Source organism: Balaenoptera ricei, chromosome 7, assembly GCF_028023285.1.
Source record: "Balaenoptera ricei isolate mBalRic1 chromosome 7, mBalRic1.hap2, whole genome shotgun sequence".
Classification (NCBI taxonomy): domain Eukaryota; kingdom Metazoa; phylum Chordata; class Mammalia; order Artiodactyla; family Balaenopteridae; genus Balaenoptera; species Balaenoptera ricei.
In genome coordinates this window covers 91,178,074-91,203,105 of record NC_082645.1, presented here as the reverse complement: position 1 = coordinate 91,203,105, position 25,032 = coordinate 91,178,074, and the positions used below count along the sequence as shown (strand labels likewise).

Sequence of the window (25,032 nt, the reverse complement as noted above, 5' to 3'; positions counted from 1 at the left end):
CTGTGCCAGTACCATACTGTCTTGATTACTGTAGCTTTGTAGTATAGTCTGAAGTCAGGGAGCCTGATTCCTCCAGCTCCATTTTTCTTTCTCAAGATTGCTTTGGTTATTCGGGGCCTTTTGTGTTTTCATACAAATTGTGAAATTTTTTGTTCTAGTTCTGTGAAAAATGCCATTGGTAGTTTGATAGGGATTGCACTGAATCTGTAGATTGCTTTGGGTAGTATAGTCATTTTCACAATGTTGATTCTTCCAATCCAAGAACATGGTACACCTCTCCATCTGTTTGTATCATCTTTAATTTCTTTCATCAGTGTCTTACAGTTTTCTGCATACAGGTCTTTTGTCTCCTTAGGTAGGTTTATAACTAGATATTTTATTCTTTTGGTTGCAATGGTAAATGGGAGTGTTTCCTTAATTTCTCTTTCAGATATTTCACCATTAGTCTGTAGGAATGCGAGAGGTTTCTGTTCATTAATTTTGTATCCTGCTACTTTACCAAATTCACGATTAGCTCTAGTAGTTTTCTGGTAGCATCTTTGGGATTCTCTATGTATAGTATCGTGTCATTTGCAAACAGTGACAGCTTTACTTCTTCTTTTCCAATTTGGATTCCTTTTATTTCTTTTTCTTCTCTGATTGCTGTGGCTAAAACTTCCAAAACTATGTTGGATAACAGTGGTGAGAGTGGGCAACCTTGTCCTGTTCCTGATCTTAGTGGAAATGGTTTCAGTTTTTCACCATTGAGAATGATGTTGGCTGTGGGTTTGTCATATATGGCCTCTATTATGTTGAGGTAAGTTCTCTCTATGCCTACTTTCTGGAGGGTTTTTATCATAAATGGGTTTTAAATTTTGTTGAAAGCTTTTTCTGCATCTATTGAGATGATCATATGGTTTTTATCCTTCAATTTGTGAATATGGTTTATCACATTGATTGATTTGTGTATTCTGAAGAATCCTTGCATTCCTGGTATGAACTCCATATGATCATGGTGTATGATCCTTTTAATGTGCTGTTGGATTCTGTTTGCTAGTATTCTGTTGAGGATTTTTGCATCTATGTTCATCAGTGGTATTGGCCTGTAGTTTTCTTTTGTGACATCTTTGTCTGGTTTTGGTATCAGTGTAATGGTGGCCTTGTAGAATGAGTTTCGGAGTGTTCCTCCCTCTGTTACATTTTGGAAGAGTTTGAGAAGGATAGGTGTTAGCTCTTCTCTAAATGTTTGATAGAATTCGCCTGTGAAGCCATCTGGTCCTGAGCTTTTGTTTGTTGGAAGATTTTTAATCACAGTTTCAATTTCAGTGCTTGTGACTGGTCTGTTTATATTTTCTATTTTTTCCTGGTTCAGTCTTGGAAGGTTGTGCTTTTCTAAGAATTTGTCCATTTCTTCCAGGTTGTCCATTTTATTGGCATATAGTTGCTTGTAGTAATCTCTCATGATCCTTTGTATTTCTGCAGTGTCAGTTGTTACTTCTCCCTTTTCATTCCTAATTCTATTGATTTGAGTCTTCTCCCTTTTTTCTTGATGAGTCTGGCTAATGGTTTATAAATTTTGTTTATCTTCTCAAAGAACCAGCTTTTAATTTAATTGATATTTGATATCATTTCCTTCATTTCTTTTTCATTTATTTCTGATCTGATCTTTATGAGTTCTTTCCTTCTGCTAACTTTGGGGTTTTTTGTCCTTCTTTCTCTAACTCTTTTAGGTGTAAGGTTAGGTTGTTTATTTCAGATGATTTTTGTCTCTTAAGGTAGGATTGTATTGCTATAAATTTCTCTCTTAGAACTGCTTTTGCTGCATCCCATAGGTTTTGGGTTGTCATGTTTTCACTGTCATTTGTTTCTAGGTATTTTTTAATTTCCTCTTTGATTTCTTCAGTGATCTCTTGGTTATTTAGTAGAGTATTGTTTAGCCTCCACGTATCTGTATTTTTTACAGTTTTTTCCTGTAACTGATATCTAGTCTCATAGCGTTCTTGTCAGAAAAGATACTTGATGCAATTTCAATTTTCTTAAATTTACTAAGGCTTGATTTGTGACCCAAGATATTATCTATCCTGCAGAATGTTCCATGAGCACTTGAGAAGAATGTGTATTCTGTTGTTTTTGGATGGAATGTCCTATAAATATCAATTAAGTCCATCTTGTTTAATGCGTCATTTAAAGCTTGTGTTTCCCTATTTATTTTCATTTTGGATGATGTGTCCATTGGTGAAAGTGGCGTATTCAAGTCTCCTACTATGACTGTGTTACCATCCATTTCCCCTTTTACGGCTGTTAGCATTTGCCTTATGTATCGAGGTGCTCCTATGTTGGGTGCATAAATATTTACAATTGTTCTATCTTCTTCTTGGATTGATCCCTTGGTCATTATGTAGTATCTTTCTTTGTCTCTTGTAATAGTCTTTATTTTAAAGTGTATTTTCTCTGATAGGATAATTGTTACTCCAGCTTTCTTTTGATTTCCATTTGCATGGAATATCTTTTTCCATCCCCTCACTTTCAGTCTGTATGTGTCCCTAGGTCTGAAGTGGGTCTCTTGTAGACAGCATATGTACAGGTCTTGTTTTTGTATCCATTCAGCCAGTCTATGTCTTTTGTTTGGAGCATTTAATCCATTTACATTTAAGGTTAATTATCAATATGTATGTTCCTATTACCATTTTCTTAATTGTTTTGGGTTTGTTATTGTAGGGCTTTTCCTTCTCTTGTGTTTCCTGCCTAGAGAAGTTCCTTTAGCATTTGCTGTAAAGCTGGTTTGGTGGTGCTGAATTCTCTCAGCTTTTGCTTGTCTGTAAAGTTCTCATTTCTCTGTCGAATCTGAATGAGATCCTTGCTGGGTAGAGTAATCTTGGTTGTAGGTTTTTCCCTTTCATCACTTTAAATATGTCCTGCCACACACTTCTGGCTTGCAAAGTTTCGGCTGAGAATTCAGCTGTTAACCTTATGGGGATTCCCTTCTTCTAGAGAATTTTTCATTTCAATTATTGTGTTGTTTGTCATTGTTTGTTTGCTCTTTAGTTCTTCTAGGTCCTTGTGAAACGTTTCTTGTATTTTCTCCATTTTATTTCCAAGATTTTGGATCATCTTTACTATCATTACTCTGAATTCTTTTTCAGGTAGACTGCCTATTTCCCCTTCATTTGTTTGGTCTGGTGGGTTTTTTCCTTGCTCCATCAGCTGCTGCGTATTTCTCTGTCTTCTCGTTTTGCTTAACTTACTGTGTCTGGGGTCTCCTTTTTACTGGCTGCAGGTTCGTAGTTCCTGTTGTTTTTGGGGTCTGCCCCCAGTGGGTAAGATTCGTTCAGTGGGTTGTGCAGGCTTCCTGGTGGAGGAGACTGTTGCCTGTGTTTTGGCGGATGAGGCTGGATCTTGTCTTTCCGGTGGGCGGGACCACGTCCAGTGGTGTGTTTTGGGTTGTCTGTGAGCTTAGTATGATTTTAGGCAGCCTCTCTGCTAATGGGTGGGGCTGTGTTCCTGTCTTGCTAGTTGTTGGGCATGGGGTGTCCAGCACTGGAACTTGCTGGTCGTTGAGTGGAGCTGGGTCTTAGCGTTGAGACAGAGATCTCTGGGAGAGTTCTTGCTGACTGATATTACTTGGGGTGGGAGGTCTCTGGTGGACCAATGTCCTGAACTCGGCTCTCCTACCTCAGAGGCTCAGGTCTGACTCCTGGCTGGAGCACCAAGACCCTGTCAGCCGCACAGGTCAGAAGAAAAGGGAGAGAAAAAAAGAAAGAAAGAAAGAAAAAACTAAACTAAAATAAAAGTTATTAAAATAAAAAATAAAAAAAAATTAGTTCAATAAAAAAAATTAAAAAGTAATAAAAAAATTAAGAAGAGAGCAACCAAACCAATAAAGGAATCCATCAATGATAAGAAGTGTTAAAAACTATTAAAAAAAAAATGGACAGACAGATCCCTAGGACAAATGGTAACAACAAACCTATATAGACAAAATCACACAAAGAAGCATACACATGCACACTCACAAAAAGAGAAAAAGGAAAATATATACATATAAAAGGAAGAGAACAACCAAATCAATAAACAAATCTACCAGTGATAATAAGCTCTAAATACTAAACTAAGGTAAACATAAAACCAGAAACAAATTAGATGCAGAAAGCAAACCCCAAGTCTACAGTTGTTCCCAAAGTCTACTGCCTAAATTTTGGGATGATTCATTGTCTCTTCAGGTATTCCAGAGATGTAGGGTACATCAAGCTGATTGTGGAGGTTTAATCCGCTGCTCCTGAGGCTGCTGGGAGAAATTTCCCTTTCTCTTCTTTGTTCACACAGCTCCCGGGGTTCAGCTTTGGATTTGGCCCCACCTCTGCATGTAGGTCACCTGAGGGTGTCTGTTCCCCACCCAGACAGGACGGGGTTAAAGGAGCAGCTGATTCGGGGGCTCTGGCTCACTCAGGCCGGGGGGAGGAGGGGTACGGATGCGGGGGGAGCCTGCGGCGGCAGAGGCCAGCGTGACGTTGCACCTGCCTGAGGGGCGCCGTGCGTTCTCCCGGGAAAGTTGTCCCTGGATCACGGGACGCTGGCAGTGGTGGGCTGCACAGGCTCCCAGGAGGGGAGGTGTGGATAGTGACCTGTGCTCGCACACAGGCTGCTTGGTGGCGGCAGCAGCAGCCTTAGCGTCTCATGCCCATCTCGGGTCTGTGCTGATAGCCACGGCTCGTGCCAGTCTCTGGAGCTCGTTTATGTGGTGCTATGAATCCCCTCTCCTTGCGCACCCTGAAACAATGGTCTCTTGCCTCTTAGGCAGTTCCAGACTTTTTCCCGGACTCCCTCCCGGCTAGCTGTGGTGCGCTAGCCCCTTCAGGCTGTGTTCACGCTGCCAACCCCAGTCCTCTCCCTGGGATCCGACCTCCGAAGCCGGAGCCTCAGCTCCCAGCCCCCACCCATCCCGCCTAGGCGGGTGAGCAGACAAGCCTCTCAGGCTGGTGAGTGCTGGTCAGCACTGATCCTCTGTGCGGGAATCTCTCCGCTTTGCCCTCCGCACCCCTGTGGCTGTGCTCTCCTCCGTGGCTCCGAAGCTTCCCCGCTCTGCCACCCGCAGTCTCGCCTGTGAAGGGGCTTCCTAGTGTGTGGAAGCTTTTCCTCCTTCACAGCTCCCTCCCACTGGTGCAGGTCCCGTCCCTATTCTTTGTCTCTGTTTTTTCTTTTTTCTTTTGCCCTACCCAGGTACGTGGGGAGTTTCTTGCCTTTTGGGAAGTCTGAGGTCTTCTGCCAGTGTTCAGTAGGTGTTCTGGAGGAGTTGTTCCACATGTAGATGTATTTCCAATGTATTTGTGGGGAGGAAAGTGATCTCCACGTCTTACTCCTGCACCATCTTGAAAGCCCCCCCCGCCTCCGTCCCTAGTTTTTAACAAATGCCTTCAAGGAGCAAGAGAAGGAAAATATGAACAAGTCTTAGTTCTTGTATTGGACCACTGTACAGCAGGAGCTCATTTCTCTTATCCATCATGTGTAGAAAATAACCTTCTGATGGTTTTGTACTTGTGTGGCTATTACACATTCCATCTCAAATCCTTTCCTAAGATGGCTAGCACGAGCTCAGCATCTTGATCTCCCTTTCTTCTGACTACAGAATTCACCACCTGTGTCTGTCATTGTCCAGACAGCTGCCAAGTATATTCCATCCATTTGGTTTCTAAATCATCTTCATAATAGAAGAAACAAATCTTTCAGAATGTTTTTATTTATTCACCCAACCATCTCTTTGTTCTAACCATGACCTACCTGAACCAATCCCTTTTGCCATAAAGACATAGTGTTATGTCTTTTATGACAGTGGAAACCAGCTTACCTCCTTCCCACCCATGTGTCTACAAACCCCTTTTACAGATAAACATTCTTCTAATTTAGCCAAAGAATTAAAAAGAGGAAGGAGGTATAATATATGCCATGTATCTCTTGAAAAGAAACAGTAACAAAGGTACTAATATTTGTAGAAAGCTCTAGAGCCATCCCATTTCTGAAATTATTACTTACAGGATATTCATGCTGCTGTTAAATAAGCAGATAATCTTTATCTGCTAATAATAATAATAATAAAGCCCAACAAGGACAAACCACAGCCTGCTGCCAGAGGACTGTGGCAGTCTTAACAAATTTTACAGAACTTAAAATGCCAGCAGATAACAGGTATTATGTTTTCTTTTGGCAAATATGAACACTTCACAGCTAGCCTATCTTGCTCACTTAATTGGGCCTATAAAAACTCACCAGCAGCATCTCACTTGCAGCCATTGAAATTCCCTCCACTTGTTCTTTACAGCTTTTCAGAGCCTAGATGGGAAAACAGCTACCAAACAGACTTGCTGAAAAGATTTTTAAGGTCTCATGTCTATATTTACAAACCTTGCAATCTGTGTGTATTCATTTATTTCAACACAAATGAAGTGAATAAATCAGGAGCTCCTTTGGGAAAAGAAAAACCACCATATTTGAGAGAAAAAGAACAAAATATGTGACTGAGGCAACTCCCAAATGTTCTCTATCGCTTTCCCAGCACCCCTCATGCACACCCTGCTTCCAACAGAATTAACTGCATTCTCTGCACTCATTTAGAAGATAATACTACTCTACACTACAGCATTTCTCACATATATTAATGTCCTTTTTTTTGGTTTTGGCTTAGATGTCTGTATTCCTGGCTAGACTGTGAGTTCCTCCAACATAGAGGTGATAAATTATTGTTACTAGTACTGGGCTTATGCTAAGACTGAGCAAATATTGGTTAAAATTGAATAGGAGACACAGAAAAAAGAGAAGGAAAAGAGAGAGAGGTATGAGAGCAAGGGAGAACACAAGAGGGCAGTAAGATAAATCTTTGGCTCTGGGCCACTGGGCAGGTGCAACATTGGTAGAAAACTACCCACAAGATGGCCTGGGAAGATGAAGAAAGTCTGAGGGGGGTCAAAGAAAAAAAGAGTGATAAAAATATATTCCAAAAAATATTAATAAGGAGCAGCCTTTCCTAAAAGCATACTCCAAAATTTCTCTAGGATTGTCTTCCAAGTTTCTAATATACAGCCTGCAAATTTCGTTATACATTTCTTGTGCAGAAAATGACAACTGTATCATGACACCTGGCTAAAAGTGATTGTAAACTGCACCCTAATTTCAGAGACGTGAAAAATAAAATAAAAAAACAATAAAACCACCAGAAAACTATGAACAGAACCTAATAATCTTTTCAGTGTTTCATAGATCCTAGTACTCTTTCCGTGATTGTTTTAATCATTTTGGCTTTGAAGACTTTTGTGAGCATACCTTCATCCTTTTTGGCCTTTTAAAGAAGTAGTTATTAGGTAACTTATTCCCCTAGTTTCCTTCTCGATAAATCAGAAGTTCCCCAGTGTAGTGTGACTCGAGGGGATATTTGTCAGGCCTCTCAGTCTGAGGTACTGGGAGCTTGGGGGATTCTGAGTCCATGAAAGTATTTTTTGATGATGCTGGTCCACGTACTGATCTTGTTAGATAAGTAGAACTACTTCAGTGTTTACTGAAGCAATTGGAATCAATGCCCTACTTTTAGACTTGTGAGTCAGAAAGCTTGATGACCACCTGGAGAAGCACCTGGGAGCCCTCTCTTGGGTCCCATCCCTCCCCTTCATGGACTGTCTATCAGTTTTCAACAGGCACCCTTGGTGATCCTGAAGACCAGCCAATCTAGGAACCACAGTCTCATAAAAGCTGCCTTGTTGTGTCTGGCTGACTGGCAGGAATGAAACGGTAACTTTCTAAACTTGCTTTCCTAGATCTCTCCAAAAGTAGCAAGACAACGGGGTGATTTCTCAGGTCTGTGCTGGACAAAAGATACTAGTGTTTTTCCTTGGTTTGTGGAGAGGACGGGAAAGGATGCTGAGATTCTAATCCCTGGTTTGGAGTATCACAGCCAATCACAATGAACAGTCATCTTTTATGACAGTGCATTTCCCAAGCATCCCTTTGGGAAGCTGGAGTCCCCAGCTGTCTGGGAAATGTAAAATCAGTCACTTTTGGCAAAGCTCGACACAGCCGAGCATGGGAAACACAAATGAAAATAGAGAGACTCTTTTACTCACTAGATTGTTTGTCTGGTTACACATTTGCTCAGCACAGAAACAGAATCATCAAGATAGGGAGGACCCAAGTGTGTAGTTATCTAGCTCAGGTTTGATGAAGGTAAGAGGAAACTTTAAGTCTCATGAGTGTAAGCATTTTCATCCTTTCAGCTTGATGTAAGGAGATCATATAAACTAAGGTCCAAACAACAAGGACTACTTTATCTAAAATTACTTATCTTATTTTGCTCATAGGAATTCATACTGGTTTTGAGAAGGAAGACTTTTCAACCCACTGGACATGGTGGAAACAAGTTCCCTTTATTTTATTGTCCATTTGATTGAGGGAACAGAGCCTCATGTATAGAGTCTTTCATCAAAGTCAATAAGTCAATCTGATTAAGCTTGAAATGAATTGTTGTAGATTGTTATTCTGTGAACATCTTTCTCTTCTGTTACTGAGAGTCTAAGTGACCAGTTGCCCCATCACTGTAAATGCCATTCTGCTTAATCCTAACATCTGTAATAAAACCAGTAAATAGCTGTTTGTTCGGATCTGTAGTCACAGGATGCTTATCTGTGGAAGAGGCTGAAGCCATTTGGTTGGAGATCGCTAACCCTTACTGTGTACTTCTGATTAGTGTTTTTAAACTCTGCCATATAAGGAAGAATCTATGGGGCTAAGAAATTTCAGTCGCTCTGCACAACAGTGGTGGATGCTGAAACTGAGTTTGGAACCCCTGTGTAAAAGTACTAGGTTTTATGCATGAGAAACCACAGTAACCAAGTGAAGACTAGAGGGAATCAGCTCAGTGGCTGGACTCTACTCTTCCTACTCCGACCTCGGGAACACAAATATGAGTGTGAAAGTCAAGAAAGGAAACTTTCCTTTAATACATCTGTCCTTCAAAAGAGCTGGTGTGACCACCAGGGATAAGACAGTTCCTTATGGGGTTCTCAAAACAGCACTAAAAACTGTAGGAGAAGGCAGTAATCATCAGAGAGGATGAGGGAGAGCCTTGTCTTCTTGAAAAAGGCAAGAGAATGAATCATGCTATTTTGAAAAAACCCAGAAAATATCTCTTTAGAGGTCACAATATTTTTTTCTCTTCCCAAATGTTGAAGGATTTGGCAAAGAGAACCCTCTTAATAAAAAACTGCCCTTATCTCAAAATAAAATGATCTTAGTGTACTGGTAAGATCAGCAAAATGTAAATTGTTCAGATGCAATATACAATGAGTTGATATCTTTGAATTGATATCTTTTGGACCCTTCTGAAATTTATTTCTAATAATCATTTTCCAAAGGAGGGATGGCTTATGTTGCATGGTCTGTTAATGCTTGACCAGATGTCTGAGACTCAAGAGATGGAGGGCAAGGATTAAGGCTCAGTAGATGATGGCCAAGATTCCTTGTGTTCTTTAAAATAGCTAACATCTGCTCTATCCCAACAAGCTGGCATACAAGTCCAACACGGAGTAAATATGAGAGCAATTAAAATGAACTACTGTGCATTAGGGTGGTTTGATTTATAGAAACAACTTCTGTGGGAGAAAATGGCTGTGGTTTAGGTAATGTTCACATCTATGAAACTGAAGTAACCTAAATATAGCTTGGTATGTACAGCACATTCTTGACCATGTTCTTCTGCTCTTAACTACATCAGTAAAGATGAATTCAATGATTGCAGTCAGGCGTGGACTTACCCAGTGAAGGTCATAGTCAGGTCTTGCTCTTCCTTCATTGTCCTCATATAAAGCGAAAGCTTCCCTCCGAGCCTGATAATACTCCTTCCGCAACTTCTGGATGCGGTCAGTGCTTCCGCTCATGGGACGGCCACTGCAGGACATAATCAGACAGTCACACAATGTACATCATCCTGGAAACTCGTTTTTTGATTTTTTTTTTTTTAATTAAAGCAGCTGACATCCAAATTTGGAAGATTCAGTAATATCATACAGACATGCTAGGAGAACTGTGAAATCCCTGGTAATAAAAATAAATAAAAACCAGTCTTTATGTGCATATGTTTCGCTCCAAGGGTCAAAACATCTAACTTGGGATTAATAAATGCCTTTTGAGTGAGAACTTAAGATAAGGTCCTGATCTTTAGAGCAATTAAAAGAGCCATCACCTTTTTCTTATAATCATATGTACAGAGTTTGGTTAAATTTTAATGTAGTATCTCATTTTCTCAAATGAGTGTTGCCAACTTGAGACCAGTTGTTTGACCTGAAGGTTGGAGGTGATGCAGAGTTGGCAGGTGCCACTGTTCATTTCAATGACATTTGTGAATTTTTGGAGTGGGGCTGGAGTACGTGTCATTATATGGGTGTAGGCAGGACATAGAGAAAGAGAAGAAGGTGGAAGTTATGTGAAGAAGTAAAAAGAAAAATAAAGAGCTGGTCATAGAACATACCATCTTGGTTACTTGTCCAAGCTTTTCCTCTCCCTACTTAGCTACTTCTTCCTCTCAGGAATTACAGCTTCTCCAGTGACTTATCCATTCAACCCCACACTGGTCAGCCAGTGGCTCCCTTTTAACTTGGATCTGTCACCATCGTTTCAACAGAACCAACATCACGTGATACAATCAGGGCTAGGAAGCAAGGGGAGGATGGTAGGCAGGCCTCTACAGCTGATCAACTTCTTTGGTTCATCTGAGGCATAACTGAGTGCCCTATTGTGTCAGACCTTACGTTAAGACCTGGGGATCTTAAAACAAACAAACAAACAGAACTCGTTCACAAAAAGCACACAGTTTGGGAGGTGGGGGGCTGAAAGGGATACAGAGGACCACAATCCATGGTGACCGGTGCTGTAGGTGTGCACAGGGGCTGTGGGGACTCACGCTGCTTAAGCTTTAACAGGGTGAGAGCAGGGCCATGGAAGGAGACCACAGAAGGCTCTACAGAGGAGGTGACACTTTAGCTGAGTCTTGAAGGATGCATAGGTGCTCAATAGCTGGACAAGTGAGGTGAGGAAATTCCACGTGGAGGGGAGGGCAATGCAAAGGACAGAAATGAGAAAGCACCCTGCTTTGGGGGAATGCAAGGAAGTCAGTTGGGCAAGCAGTGGTCCTTGGCTTCTTTTGTCCTGCCTCGTACCCATATTGGGTGATGTATGTTCCCTTCCTTCTCTCATTTAGGAAGCAAATTATAATAAAAAGGGAGTGCTGGTACTTTAGGGATATTCTGAATTTACTCTAATAAATGATGAAATATATCACTTGCAAATGTTGGTACTTTAACTCAATTTGTAACAATTAATCATAATGATACTCATACTTCATGGGTATGTGAGAATCACTGCTCGAGTATATACAGGGAATGTGGGAGGAAACAGGGAAGATAGACAGGTGAGACTGAGAAAAGTAGGTAGGGGTCCCATGGTGAAGACCTCTACGTGCCAAAACCATCCCCAAGTATTACAGTTGAGCTTTAAGTTTAAATGAGATATCTGATAGAATGAGATATCTGAAAGCAGTAGAAAGAAGTCATCTACTATTTTGTTAAAACATTTAACAATTATACTTAAACTATAAAAGAAAAGGGTGAGTAAACATTTTTTGGAAGGAAAACGTTCTTCCCAAACTAGATTGTAAGTTAATTGAAAGCAGAACCACGTGTCTCAACATCCTCTGTACAAAGTTAGCACAGAGTTTTTGGCTTCCTACCTGCTCTACGGACACCAAGCAGCTTATGCCTTTGTTTAAGAAAAGACAAGTTCTTAGGGATCACATACCTTGATTTTTCTTCAATATGTATTTTTAAAACTTGCAAAATAGTTCTAACTCTGTTTCCTGACTATACTTTTTTTTTTGAACAAAAGTTTTCCTCGAGAACTTGGAAAAGATCGCAGTAAGAAAAAAGTGGAACGTCTGATATGCTTTTCTGAACAACGGAAGGCAGGAAAGACAGCACCGCTCAATTCTGAACAGCTTCCCTCACTCTTGAGTACTCTGAGCTAACTATGGGCCTGCATCCACTGTGCAGGCTTCTGCCCATTACATGCATGCATGAGCTGCGCTTAAACTCACCAGATGAGTTCAATCAACGTGGTGCAAACACAGCATACATAATCTATTAGTTTACCCAAAGAAACCGAAGCACTGAATTCAAGCAGAATGAAGTCATCAGTAATAAAGGAAAAAGAAAGAAACTGATAAGGGACTGTTTTAAAAATCCCCACAATTTTCCTACATTTGTGGGAAAAAATAATCATACTCAGACCGTAAACTATTCTTCCATATGCCGATAAATAAATAAATTTAAAAATACGGGTTTGATCAGATTTCAGTTCTCAGATAGAAGGAATGGGGCAAGAATACAAAATCAGCTGTTTACAATTCAGAAAATCCCCTATGGCTGACTATGACTAACATGACTATTTACCCAGAGAAGAAATCTGACCTCAGAGAAAAACAGGAAAAAAGTCTAGAAATTCATGGACCATCTAAGTGCAAAACATTCTCCCTTGTGTGAATATTTTAAAGAAGTTATGGGGCACCGTGCAAACCCTTCATGATAAGCCAGGACTACATCGCAACATTCTCTCTTTTTTTTTTCTCTCTCTCTAACCCTCACTCTACTTCTAGTAACTGTATCAGATTTTTTCCCAGGTAGTTGGTTTATATAATACAATTAGGAATAGAAAATTCTGATTTCATCTCTCAGCTCTTCTGTGCAGATAACACACACAGGTTTACCATCAAATCAATAAAAATTAAAAAAAAAAATAAAACAAAAAACAACACAGCTATTGTAACCAAAGCCGTTAACTGATTCCATTTTGTGCTGAAGAGGTAGAAATTTGAAGAGGAACATAAAAATGCCTTTGTCATAAGAGCAGCAATAATCATAATAGTCATAATTTATGGAACATTTATACAGCCAATATATTGATACAGACTTTTAATTACTCCACTTTCTGCTCAGAGCAGACATCACTAATCACTTACGGCATTCCTTCCCCATAATCCTAGACATGGCCTTAGGATCCTTCTTAACCCAGAACTTCAGAAAGCTACTACCAATCTATAGGAGCTGGAACTTGAGTTACATAATTGCTGTGTAATAGGTGTTGTAAATACTTCAGAATCACAGAAGAATACTTAAAGATAGCCTTTATTGTTTTGCTCCACAGACATGAGGAAGCTGAGGGTCATGGCTAATAGATGTACAAGGTCTAACTTCAAAGAAGGCTCTTTCCACCACTGCTTACTACCTTTCAACCTGCATCTCCTCCTTCATCTCATTTATTTCTTAAAGACTAGGTCCTCTAACAACATACTGGACCAGAATGGAAGTTAAGGCCAGCCTTGAGGAGTTACTTTCTGACGACTCCTGTTTTTCCTTCCTCTATTTACATGTTAACGGTTCCATTTTCCTGGCTTTATGGAACTTAGTAGTAGAGATTCTAAGAATTTTGCCTGATGGCTTCAGCAGTAACATCAGCTTATGATGTAACTCACATACTCTTGCAATCATATAAAATCTGGTAAAGTATCAATAATCTCATCTCCAAGTTGCTAGTTAGAAAATTAGGCTTACTGTATTATTTGTTCACTGGATAAGGTAAAGGTTAGCCATTCTTACCAAAAAAGTTCCTATTATAGCTGTATCCATATGCAGGTGATCAAAGCCACTCCTGCACTTTCAATGTGCTGAAATCTTATTTTAAATTAATTCAAGCAGTATAACAAAACAGATTTATACTGCAGTGATTTCTTGTCAGTTATACTGCCTACGCCTTTAAAGGCAGATGTATAGTTAAATAGGCTTTTAACACTTTAAAGTTGGACAGAGTTTAAAGTTGCAATGAAATTCAGAAACCATGTCATTTTCTTCATCGTCACCTATAGTAATATATCCCCAAATGCAATACACATCACAGTAAGGCATTATCTGCTCCTTTGGAATCTAACCTTATTCTTCCTAGTTCATAATTACCTCAATTGAAATACATTTTAAAATGAGTGTTCATTTGTGCATGCCATAGTCTCCTTCCATTACTACAACAGGCTGGAGAAAAGAAACTAACATTTATTAAGCTCCTATGATGCCTTAAGTATAATATTTATGCTTTACATACTTCATCTCATTTAATCCCCAAATTTTTGAGGGTGACATTGTTATTAACATTTCACAAATGAGTATGCTGAGGCTCAGATAAGTAGCCCAATTGGTGAGTGGTGGACCAGGAGATGTGTGACTCCAAAGCCAGTGTTATTTTGACCATACCTTGCTGCCTTGTGAGAAATGCATTAAAATGCAGTGGTATTTTGTAGCAGCAGTGCACAAGCATTTCAAGACAGAGGGAATTTAGCAGAGCACATTTATAGCCATACCTTTTGATATTCTTTTATTTGCACAGATCTTTGTAATAAAAATAGAAACTGAAGCAGCTAAAGTAACAGAAAGACATGCAATGAAGTCTGTATTCATTAAAGAATGATGCTGGAGCGACTGCAGACAGAGATTTCTGGGTAATTAATATTACATCTCTAATAGGCTTATGTGGGAAACTGGCATAAAACTGAATGGGCTGCAAAAGAGACTCAACATATGACAAAGATCCCACATGAAAGAGAAAGAAACTCTGGATTAGGACCAGGACCGAGAGGCAGCCAGGGTTGCTGCTGGTAAAGTTCACCACTGGCTGAACTAGAGGGAGGTAGTCACGGCCAGCAAACCATTGTCCGACTTGTGAATTCTTCTGCCATGACTTTGCATGTATGCCTAAGTGGGCATGCATGTAAATAATGCACCCTAACTATGATTAAATTGTACACAGTTAATTCCAAAGAGCTGTGTCATTTTCAGATAGCCTCAAGTCATGTAGCTCTTCGTTGTCAAGGAGAGGTGTTTGCCACTGGTGAGTAGATACCAGCCTGGGGTCCAGATCTGATGACGCAGTTAAGAACAGTCTTTATAGAATGGAACCTTAGCAGGAATATTTCTACCTGGGTGAGATAATCCTTACAAACTCACTGAACAAAACGGTTGAAATTAGGTGTATGCATGTCAACAATAATCAGTACAACAGGGACTGTTTTGAGTTTGGGGTTTGATAGATTATTCAATTTTTTTATGACGTTACTGTACAAATGTTATTTTGATGCTTACCATAGAATATTTTAATTATGTAAACATGGTGTTCGTCTTTCTATATTTACCAGAGGGTGGAATTTTAAAAGTTTTTCTCAAAAAGGTTTCCTCCTTTTGAAAGATACGGAGTGAAGAAAAAACTCTTGCACCTTTTAAGAATGCCAATATGCTATTCTTTTCCTGTTTGTTTCCCCCTGATGGGAAGGGTTGTTTGTCTTATCTTTCTGCATTTAAGGACCTAAGAAATCATCCTAGCTTTAAACTACAAAGTTAGCAGTACCACTGTCCTGCCTTAGAAAACAGGGCATATTTTTTTCAAAGTGGGAACAAAGCTCTCTAAGTACCTCAGATTCTGTGGCATTCACACTCTTGATAACATGAATATAATCAAATCTAACTGTCTATATATGCAATCTTCTTACTAATTATACTTCAAACTACAAATTAAGTTCTGGAAAAGAATATTCATCTGAAGACAGTCATGGACACAGCTATTACTTATTTTCTGTTGGTGATAAAGATTTCTGTCAAATAAGAAAATTTAGAGATTCTTATAAGTGTACTCAGGATCATTAATTCAAAAGCATTTTGAAGATTTACAGCAACTATAGTCCAACAGCACTTACACTTTCACTCTTCAGGTTTAAATTCCATAATGCAAATACATTTATATAGTGTGCCCACATATGCTAAATGAGATTTAGTAATAAACAATGGCTTTTAATGGGGCTTAACTCTATAAAATTCTTCAAATGATATTTTCATACTGGAAAGCTCTGAAAATTATCCAGTGTAAATATTCAGCGAAAATTATGATTATGTAAATTCTTTATCTTCTCCCTGCTCCTAATTTTGTAAAAAGAATATCTATTTTTTCAAAGGTAGATTGACAAATAAGATTTCTCGTGGTTTAGTCCAGTGAAATTTTGGAACACAGAACTGACTACCCATGAACAACATTTGGGAATTTTTCTAATTTCTTTCCCAATTCATCACCACTATGATGGTGACCCCCTTTTTCAATTATTTTTGATTAAAAGTTTCCCCAAATAACAAGAATATGCCTTTCTTCATATGGACATTTAATTTCTATTAGATTTCAGTTATTTTGTTGATTAAAACACTCTAAATTAAGAACCCTTTGCTTACTATGATTGCCTATTAATTCCTATATTAAGAGTATGAATTTAGAAAAAGGGTGAATAATATAACAACAGACAAATTTTTCACATTTAGAATCTCCCTTTATTTCTAGAACTACTTTTGTCAATTATCTCTGACATTATACTTCTTATTAGTAGGTGAAGAAACAATGCTTAGACATCTTAAGAGACAATTTAATGTCACATGAAAAACTGGTGGCAGAATCTGAGGGAAAAAACTATGTTCTATGCTAATACATTACTTTGAAAAGTTACGTATTTGTATAAATTTTGAAGAGTACAACAAAATTACTCCAATGTCAAGATCCTGTGGGAAAGCTAAAAAACTGGTCCAGAGAGGGTGATATGCAAGTTAGAGTCATAAAGAAGAACGAACCCTACAAAGCTCAGCCTATAATCCTGAACATGGTCCTTCCCTCAACCATCCTGACGTTGCCAGTGGCATTTTGACCCAGATGCAACAATCTGACAACGTGACTTGGCTTACCTGGGCTCCTGACTTTGCCATGGCAACCTGAGTCTGACCATTTGCCTTTCTCCACATCTTTCCTGCTTTAAGCATCTGTTCCCTTTGAGATCCTTATCTTGGTATTTCCATCCCTAGCTCAGTCAACTGACCCTCTGACTCTTATAGCTTGAAGATTTGTCCTGGAAATCTTAACCCTGGACTGGACTTTGACCCCAATGAATCAAGCCTTAGTGGAAAAAAAGGCCGCCTTCCCCTGACACTTTTGATTGCCTAATGGCAAGCATTTCCACTCATACCATGAACCACGGCCACCATTTACCATTGAAAGTAATCTCATTGATGTACGAAGGGCAGCTTTCTCCCATGTGATTGATTGCTGTGATGGAGAATCTCACCAGACCAATGTCATCTCCTCTTCTGATAAAAGGCTCTGCTCTACCTTTGCTCTTTATCACTTGAGACAATTCGAGGCCGCTCTCTAATCAGAACACTCTGCTTCTCTATCTCCATTTCTACAGAAGGGGGAAATTTCTTAGAAGTGACACTGACAGTGTTAGTCACAATTCAACAACACACGAGTTATTACTCACGCCTTCAACTCACCATTATAAGCCTGTAACACATAATTGCATTATTCTGATACTGTGCAGTGACCTCCTGGCTGTGTTCAAACTTCAGAAGCTGGTTTTGCCATCAGTCATAAAATACCTATTTGAATAGTATTCTAATATATTTCCTCCAACACAGTTTTTGAGCCTTTAGTAATTTACGCAAATACTGGGCACATTCAAATTATGTATAAGCATATGATACATATTGCCTTGAGACAGTTCGCCAATTTTATTAACAATACAAAGCATGTGGGGTCACCGAAGGAACTTATCAATGTTTCATATGGTAATTTTTGTTTCTTAAGGAAGATTTTAAAATATAGTTGAAAAGTTCACACTGGATGGCAGCAAAATCGCCCTTCATTTCTACTCTACATCTTTGTTAACAAGCATACGTAGATGCAAAGAAAAACAGATTTGGACCAATTTGAAACTGGGCATTCACTTTGTCTTCTGTTAAAGATGATGAACCATTATGATTCATGTAGTCACAGCTGTTCTTACATGGCTGAAGTACAGCGACACTGCATCACAACTGCATTTAAGTGATGCTTCAGTATTTCAGCTTAGACAAAAATGGGGGCTTGGGGGAAAACAGCAATTTAAGTAGTGACAATGTTCCCACTGGCTATTCCATGTAATAAGCGTAGGCCCCTGGACATGAGCTGAGTTGGCTTCCCTCAGTTGGTGTCAGCTCCTAAGGGCCTCTCATAATACAGGCTTTACACTGTACTGAACATGATCCCAGTGTTTCAAGCTATGCATTACTTGTACAACATGGCCACTGAAATGCAAGCCAACTACTTTAGCTGGTGCTCAACCAAGGGAATAGCCAGCTGATGCTGTGCTAAAAGAACGAGTGTTGGGTGGGTTTAGTGAGAGATGATAGGTAGGTTCAGTATGGCATTCTCCTAAAGTGTTTTTCAAGGTTAATTCTGATGGTACACAACTTTTGTTTTACGTAATGGCTTTAGAAACTTAACCTTAAGACATGATTTCACTTGGAACATTATAAGTTTTCTCAAAGAGTTTTACGGTCTAAAATAAAACTGGCAAAATAGGGATAAAAAGATAAATGGAAGAAACCTATAAAACATGTATTATTTTAATAATATCACGCACAAATTAATGATATCTCACACACACACCTTCTCAAAGAAGTTCTCACCAACAACTGCAGGACTTGTGAGATAAAATTATTATCTTCTAGGCTTAAATCAAACACAGCTTGAATTTTGGAATACATATCTGACATTTAGATGTGGATTAAACTTTCAGGGTCAATTCTGGGAAAAATAAGCCTTTGTGGGCTGCAGGCCATAAAACCTTGGGAATTTCCTAGGCTTCCATGAAATTCCCTCTTCCTCAGAGGAAACACAGAAGCTCTGTCTCCTCCCAAGGGATCATGGAAGGCCATCAAAGACCGCTGATTCCCAACAGCTGGACACCTAGACCTTTCCTTCTACACAATAAGGAAATAAGGCCTAACTACACAATGTGAGGGAAAAATAAGGAGATTCTAAATGACTTAGCGCATGGATGGAGTTTTTCTAATTTAGAGGATTATATCGGTCAGGATAAGCTATGGTATTCTGCGCTAATCAAACAGCAGTAGATTAAAACAGTAAATTTTTCCTCCCATAACAAGACTTTTTTCCCCCTTCCAAAGGAGGAGGTTGGGAAAATAATAAAAGTGAGAAAGAGAAAAAATATTCAAAAAAAGAACATGTTTTTCAATTGAAAGAAGCTAAAGATTTTGATTAGGAGCTCAATACTAAATGTTAGGAGTCAAAGCCTTCTAAATACATATGATACATAAACTAGTTCTTACCTTTGTACCCATTAAACGGATATACGATAAACTGTCCAAACACCCAGAAGGGATACATGGGCCAGACTTTAATTATCCCATATATGGTGTTAAATCATATTATCTCATAAACATAGAATTCTATATGCTGTGTTCTGATGTGATTAGCATAATTCAGTCCAAGACTTTATTAAGAACATGTTCTGATTCTACCTTAATTCCTTTTGTTCCTTCTACACCTATATGCACAAATGCTGAGCTCTTCTGCAATTATAAATAGGGTTATAATAATTATCCAATCCAAACAGATTCTCAACTCCAAAAAGCCACATAAAAATTTAACATATACTAGGTCCGAAAGGGTGTCAAATCCAAGAATATCCACAGCCCTCATCTCCCTGGGTGTAAAGTGAGCTCTGGTGACCCTGTAACCTCATGCTGACCTTCTGACATCAGGGATTTACAGGATAGAGACAGCTTATATTATAATCTCCTATGGATTGTTTCAGTTGTTTTTAAAAGGTGTTCAGATTCCTACAAATCTTTTCTAAGAGAATGGTGACTTTCTTTTTAGAATAGACTAGGTAGTAATAAGCTGATATTAAACTTAGATCATCAACTGCTTTTATAAAAGTTTTCCAGTAACCTTCTGTTTTCAGATGTGTACATTTATTTAAGCTTTTATTTATTTTTAAATATTGCCACGTCCCTGGCCCTGGTGATGTAAAGGTGATTAAGACCCAGAACCCAGCCCTCAGGGATTTCAGTCTTATAGAGGGAGATGGAAATATAAATAAACAATTACAGGGCAATGTGGCAATTATTATGAAGAAGTACCATGAAGTATAATGAAGTCCTGCAGTAGCTCAGAGGAGAGGGTGATTAGTTCTGCTTGGGGAGGCTGGGAAAGCCCTCAAGGAGAAAAGGAGAGCAAGGAGGGGGTGCTGGGCATGTCAGTGGAAGGAACATCACATGCCAAGTGGTGGCAACATAAAAGGGCACACGGTTAGGCATGGCAGAAGTGTGGGAAGTGGATGGAAGAATCCTGGGAAATACAGCCAGTAGGACTTGAACAGCTCCATGTGCCAATCTTCCCAAAAGGGAAGATGAAGTAGAATCCTGGACCAATTTCACACAGGGTAGCAGCATCTTCAGAGTCATTCTTTATATCAGGATAGAAGACCTTTACTTTCTGTTTCCACATAACATAACCTATGAAATGAACCAGTTGACCCCATGGGCCTTTCTTGCACTATATTCACTGATTTCTTGGATATGCGTACAGTTCAAGCTAAATGACTGACCAAACTACTGGCAAAAGTCACCTTCTCTTTCTGTTTCCCCACCTGTTGAATACTGTACCTTGAGGGCCACTTTAGTTCAAGGCAACGGGACATTGAGACTTTCCATTTGAAAACTGAACGTTTTCTATAACTAGAGCTCTTGGTTAACCAGTAACATTACCTGGTGGTGAAGCATGACGCATCGTTAATATAGTGATAAATTTCCCATTAGAAACAGGGTACTGGCTGCCACATCAGAGGGTGAAAAGTTAAAAAAACAAAACAAAGAAATGAAACCAACCCATTATGGGTTGACAATGACTTTTATTTTCACTGGCAGTTTAACAGAAAGTAGTCACAGAATCTCAGTTAATAAATAGCCATTGCTCCATTCAGGTGAGGTAACAGTGGTGCCTGAATATCTGCCCTGGAGCAATTTGTAGCTGTCTTCTTGATCTGAAAAGTGAATGAGTCGCGGACCATCAAAGAAGAGGGAAAATTAGGCAGTAGGCTGCTGCTGACAATTGAACCCTATAAATAACCCACAGTGAAAATGAATAAAAAACATGCCGTCTTCCAGCTTTCAGTAGCCTCTCAACAGTGTGACAGTTGCTGGTTTTATCAATAAACATGATGTCAATTATGCCTTTTATTCTTCATGGCGAAGTCATGTGTGGGGAAGAAGTATTTTTGGGCTTTTTGGCACTTCATGTACCAAGGTTTTTCCCCTTTATTTATATCATACCGAGGCAAAGCAGCTGTCTGATCTGTAATCTACATGTTACATTAACACTCTTCTTTTTTACTTCTTCCTTAGTTCCAAAAGCTTTATTAGCAACAGCATTTAAGTCGTCTCTCAATTATCCACAGAGATAGGAGGTTTGGAAGAGCATGAAAAATAAGACACTAGGGATGATTTTGAAAACTCTTATTTAAGCCAACAACTTTAGTTTCTTTCCCAACCAGTGTTTTCCCAGAGCTGCAAACCATCCCCCAATTAATTGACTTGATTCACATTCTTTCCCTTGCCCGGCCCCTTGTTTGGGTAAGGTACTAATGAGCAGAAAAAAGGCCAAAAGGCAGGCAGGACTGAGAAAAACAGAGGCACTACAAAGACTCAAATGGAGAACACAGAAATTGGATGGTAGAGAGTTAATGACCCAGGAAACATTCCCCTAAAGGATTTACCAGGTACCTAGAGAGATGTAATCTTTCAGATTAAAAAGTAACAGGTATGAGTTTTCTAAGTGGACAAACTGAGAGCAAAACGTTATGTGGAGCACAGTTATAGAATTAATGAGTACTCACATATCCAGCTCAAAGAAGCCTGTGGGTTACTGTGTTTCCTGAATTCTGCTGTTTGTCGTGAACTTTATTACTCTCTATTCCACTAAGAACTATTTTTTTCTCCCTATTTGCAGATAGATTAAGTATAGTCATTCAGATGTCATTAGTTCATCATTTGTTAAAGAAACTCGTTCTTAGGAAAAATGAAGAACACGGTGAGCGGCATTGCATTATTTTGTGATCCCACGTTAAGATGAAAGACAGAAGTATCACATTGTTTTCGAGATATTCCTATCCTACAACAAAATCATCTTTTATCCAAGTGTAAACAAGCCCACTAGCTAGAAGCTTCCCCCCCCCCCACCCTAAATTCTACATAAAATATAAGCCACAAGGCTTAAATTGAATCACTGCATTATTTCTTTATGTATTACTTACCTTGACATTTCTTAAACTGAATGCTTACTATATATCTAAGAGAGCTTCTAAATTTATAACCTACCAAAAGAGGGAAATTATTTCCTCTTCTTCAAAGAAGCTTTTTCATACTGTATCCAACATATCTGGGGAATTGGAGGGAGAAAAAGGAGAGTGGGGAGAGAGGAGGAGCCAAAGAAAAGAGCTAATGGTCAAAATGCATCCTTATAATAAAATGAGCTTCTTAATGGATGTTCACCACAGGAATAACATTAATCCAGTATTAGGACGTTCACTGGAAAAAATATGAATGTAATTTATCTTTTTAACTGTCAGCTGCATTTCTAAAGCTCTGAAGTCTGTAGCTTCCAGGGGCCTTTTGTCTTTCTGCCATGGCAGGAATATCTTGGACAGCTGTAAGAGCTTTCTAAGCTATCTTTCTCAAAATCCATTAGCTAACTCAAGGAACCTAATTAGAGCTGCCATTTTGATGGAGCATACTGAATGCTCAGTACAAACTAGTAACACCATCAATGTTTATTAGAAATCACAAAACCCAAAGTGCTCCATTCCCTATGAATATTAATGGGAATACAGCAAACAAAATATTTATTAAAACATACGCTTAATACCATCAAGGTTTACAGACAGAGATTGAAAGGGAGAGGGACAGGCACACACTTGAATTTGATGGCATATGCCCAGGAATACACAATAAACCAAGATTTATATTGAAGCAGCATGTAATCATTATTTTATGCCCCTCCCACTTGTCTCCCTTGGTTTTGCACCCTGGAATTCAGCAGCTCACAGCTGGGAAGACAGATGTAAGTCTAGAGAAGTCTGGAGAAGGGGGTGGAGGGAGTCTTTTTTTTTTTTTAACAGCTGCTGAGTGCCACAAATTCTTGTCAGTGGGGAAATAAGTCTTGGTTCTCTATAAAATCAGCAGCACGATGACGTCAGTACTTTCTACCCTCCTCTAAATGAGGGTGTCACCAAATTAATCCAACTAGCTATTATCCCACATACCCACCTGGGAAGCATTTCTGCCAGGGCATGGCCCTGAATCAAGTGGTGTCTAAGGCTTGATGTACCCCTGCTGTTGCGCAGATCGGGCTCCCACTGCCCGTGTTGGGTACAGGGATAGACACACACACCCCTGCCGAGGCCCGAAGACTCTGTTCCTCATTCTCTTCTCTTGGGAGCAATTAAAGGACCTTTGTCAATTGTTACTGTCCAGCAGCCCTTGCTCTGCCCTCAAGCTGTTGCCTCCTGTCTCTCTTTCCCCCTTTTCACCAGACTTTAAAAAAGAATTGCCTCTGTTGTCCCCTTTTGTCATCTGCTATCTATCCTCTCTTTTGCGCTGATGACAATCTGGCTTGCACCTTCACCGCTCTTAGAACTGTTCTCTGGAGGCTCAGGCAAACCCTAGCCTCTGCAGGACTAGACACCGGACAGCAACCTCCCTCCTTCTTTGTTTCCTTTCTACTTCCTCAATCTCATAGTCCGTTTCCTTCAATGCCCCTCCCACTGTTCTCTAGGATTCTCTAACTGATTCTTGTCCGTATTTTCAATCTGGGGATACTGTTCACTCCTAGGGCTTTATCACACTCCTTCTCGTGGTCACCCATTTACTCAGCCATCCATTCAACAATCACTGAAGTGCCTCAGATGGGGCACGTCCTCAACACAACTTGCCTAGATGAAGACACACATCTCTACCTGGGACACCTCGAGGGAGCGCCAAGGACCATGCTCAGCCCTTGCTCCTCATTTGCATCTGAAATGTACCAACACCTTATACTCAACATGTTCAGAAACAATTTCCTCACCTCTCTCCTGAAATCTACTTTCCCTCCTATCTTCCTGGCTTTTTCATCGCTTTCCCATGTTCATCTAGGCTTAAAACAATGATCAGCATTCAGAGCACAGGCTCTGGATCCAGGCTGCCTGGGTTTGGATTCTGGTTCTGCCACTTCCCTTCTCCCTGCCTTGGGGAAGTAACTATCTATCTGTGAAATGCGGATGATGATAGTAAGAACTCAGAGGATTGTTCTGAGGATTAAATGAGCAACTACTACATTGAAAGTAGTTAGAATAGTGCCTGGCACGTAATAAGAATTCAATTAAAAAAGCTGCTACTGTGGTTGTCGGTGTTATTTTATATTATTGTTGACTTCTTTTCTCCCACATATTCTACATCCAATTGGTTGTAATCAATTGCCTCTAGCACTGTGCCTCCCATGCATTCCTTCTTCCACAAGCCTCGTGCACACACCCATTGCTCAGACCATGATAACAGCTTGGTGGCTAGTCTCTCCACCCTAACTCCATTCTAATCTGTTGCTGGCAGATTAGCCTTTCTAAGGTATGGCTCTGCTCACGTAACTCTCCTGCTCTAAAAGCCTCTTGGCTCTCTTCCCATCGCTACACCTCCGACCCAGCCTTCTTCTCCTCCAGCCTCACTTGCAGTCTAATCTCCAGTGAAACTTTAATTGTTCCCTAAACCGATCCTCAGTTCTCACCCCCTCCTCCATGCCTTTGTCCGCACTACCTCTTCTACCTGTCATTCTTTCCCTTTCTTTTTAAACAATATAATTAAGATGATATCCTTCCAGACCTACCAAAGAATGGACTTGAGGATATGGGGAGGGGGAGAGTTGAGATGTGACAGGGTGAGAGAGTGTCATGGACATATATACACTACCAAATGTAAAATAGATAGCTAGTGGGAAGCAGCCACATAGCACAGGGAGATCAGCTCGGTGCTTTGTGACCACCTAGAGAGGTGGCATAGGGAGGGTGGGAGGGAGGGAGAT

At 39.7% G+C, this 25,032-nt stretch overlaps 1 protein-coding gene across 2 annotated transcripts in view; it reads right to left on the bottom strand.

Moving 5' to 3' along the window:
- The window catches only part of PARD3B (par-3 family cell polarity regulator beta), a 1,037,929-nt gene that overhangs the window by 127,133 nt on the left and 885,764 nt on the right, over window positions 1-25,032 (bottom strand). For both annotated transcript variants that reach the window (XM_059928520.1, XM_059928522.1), the window contains exon 21: window positions 9,771-9,903. In XM_059928520.1, coding sequence (XP_059784503.1) covers window positions 9,771-9,903 — 133 coding nt within the window. The remainder of the gene's footprint in view (window positions 1-9,770; window positions 9,904-25,032) is intronic.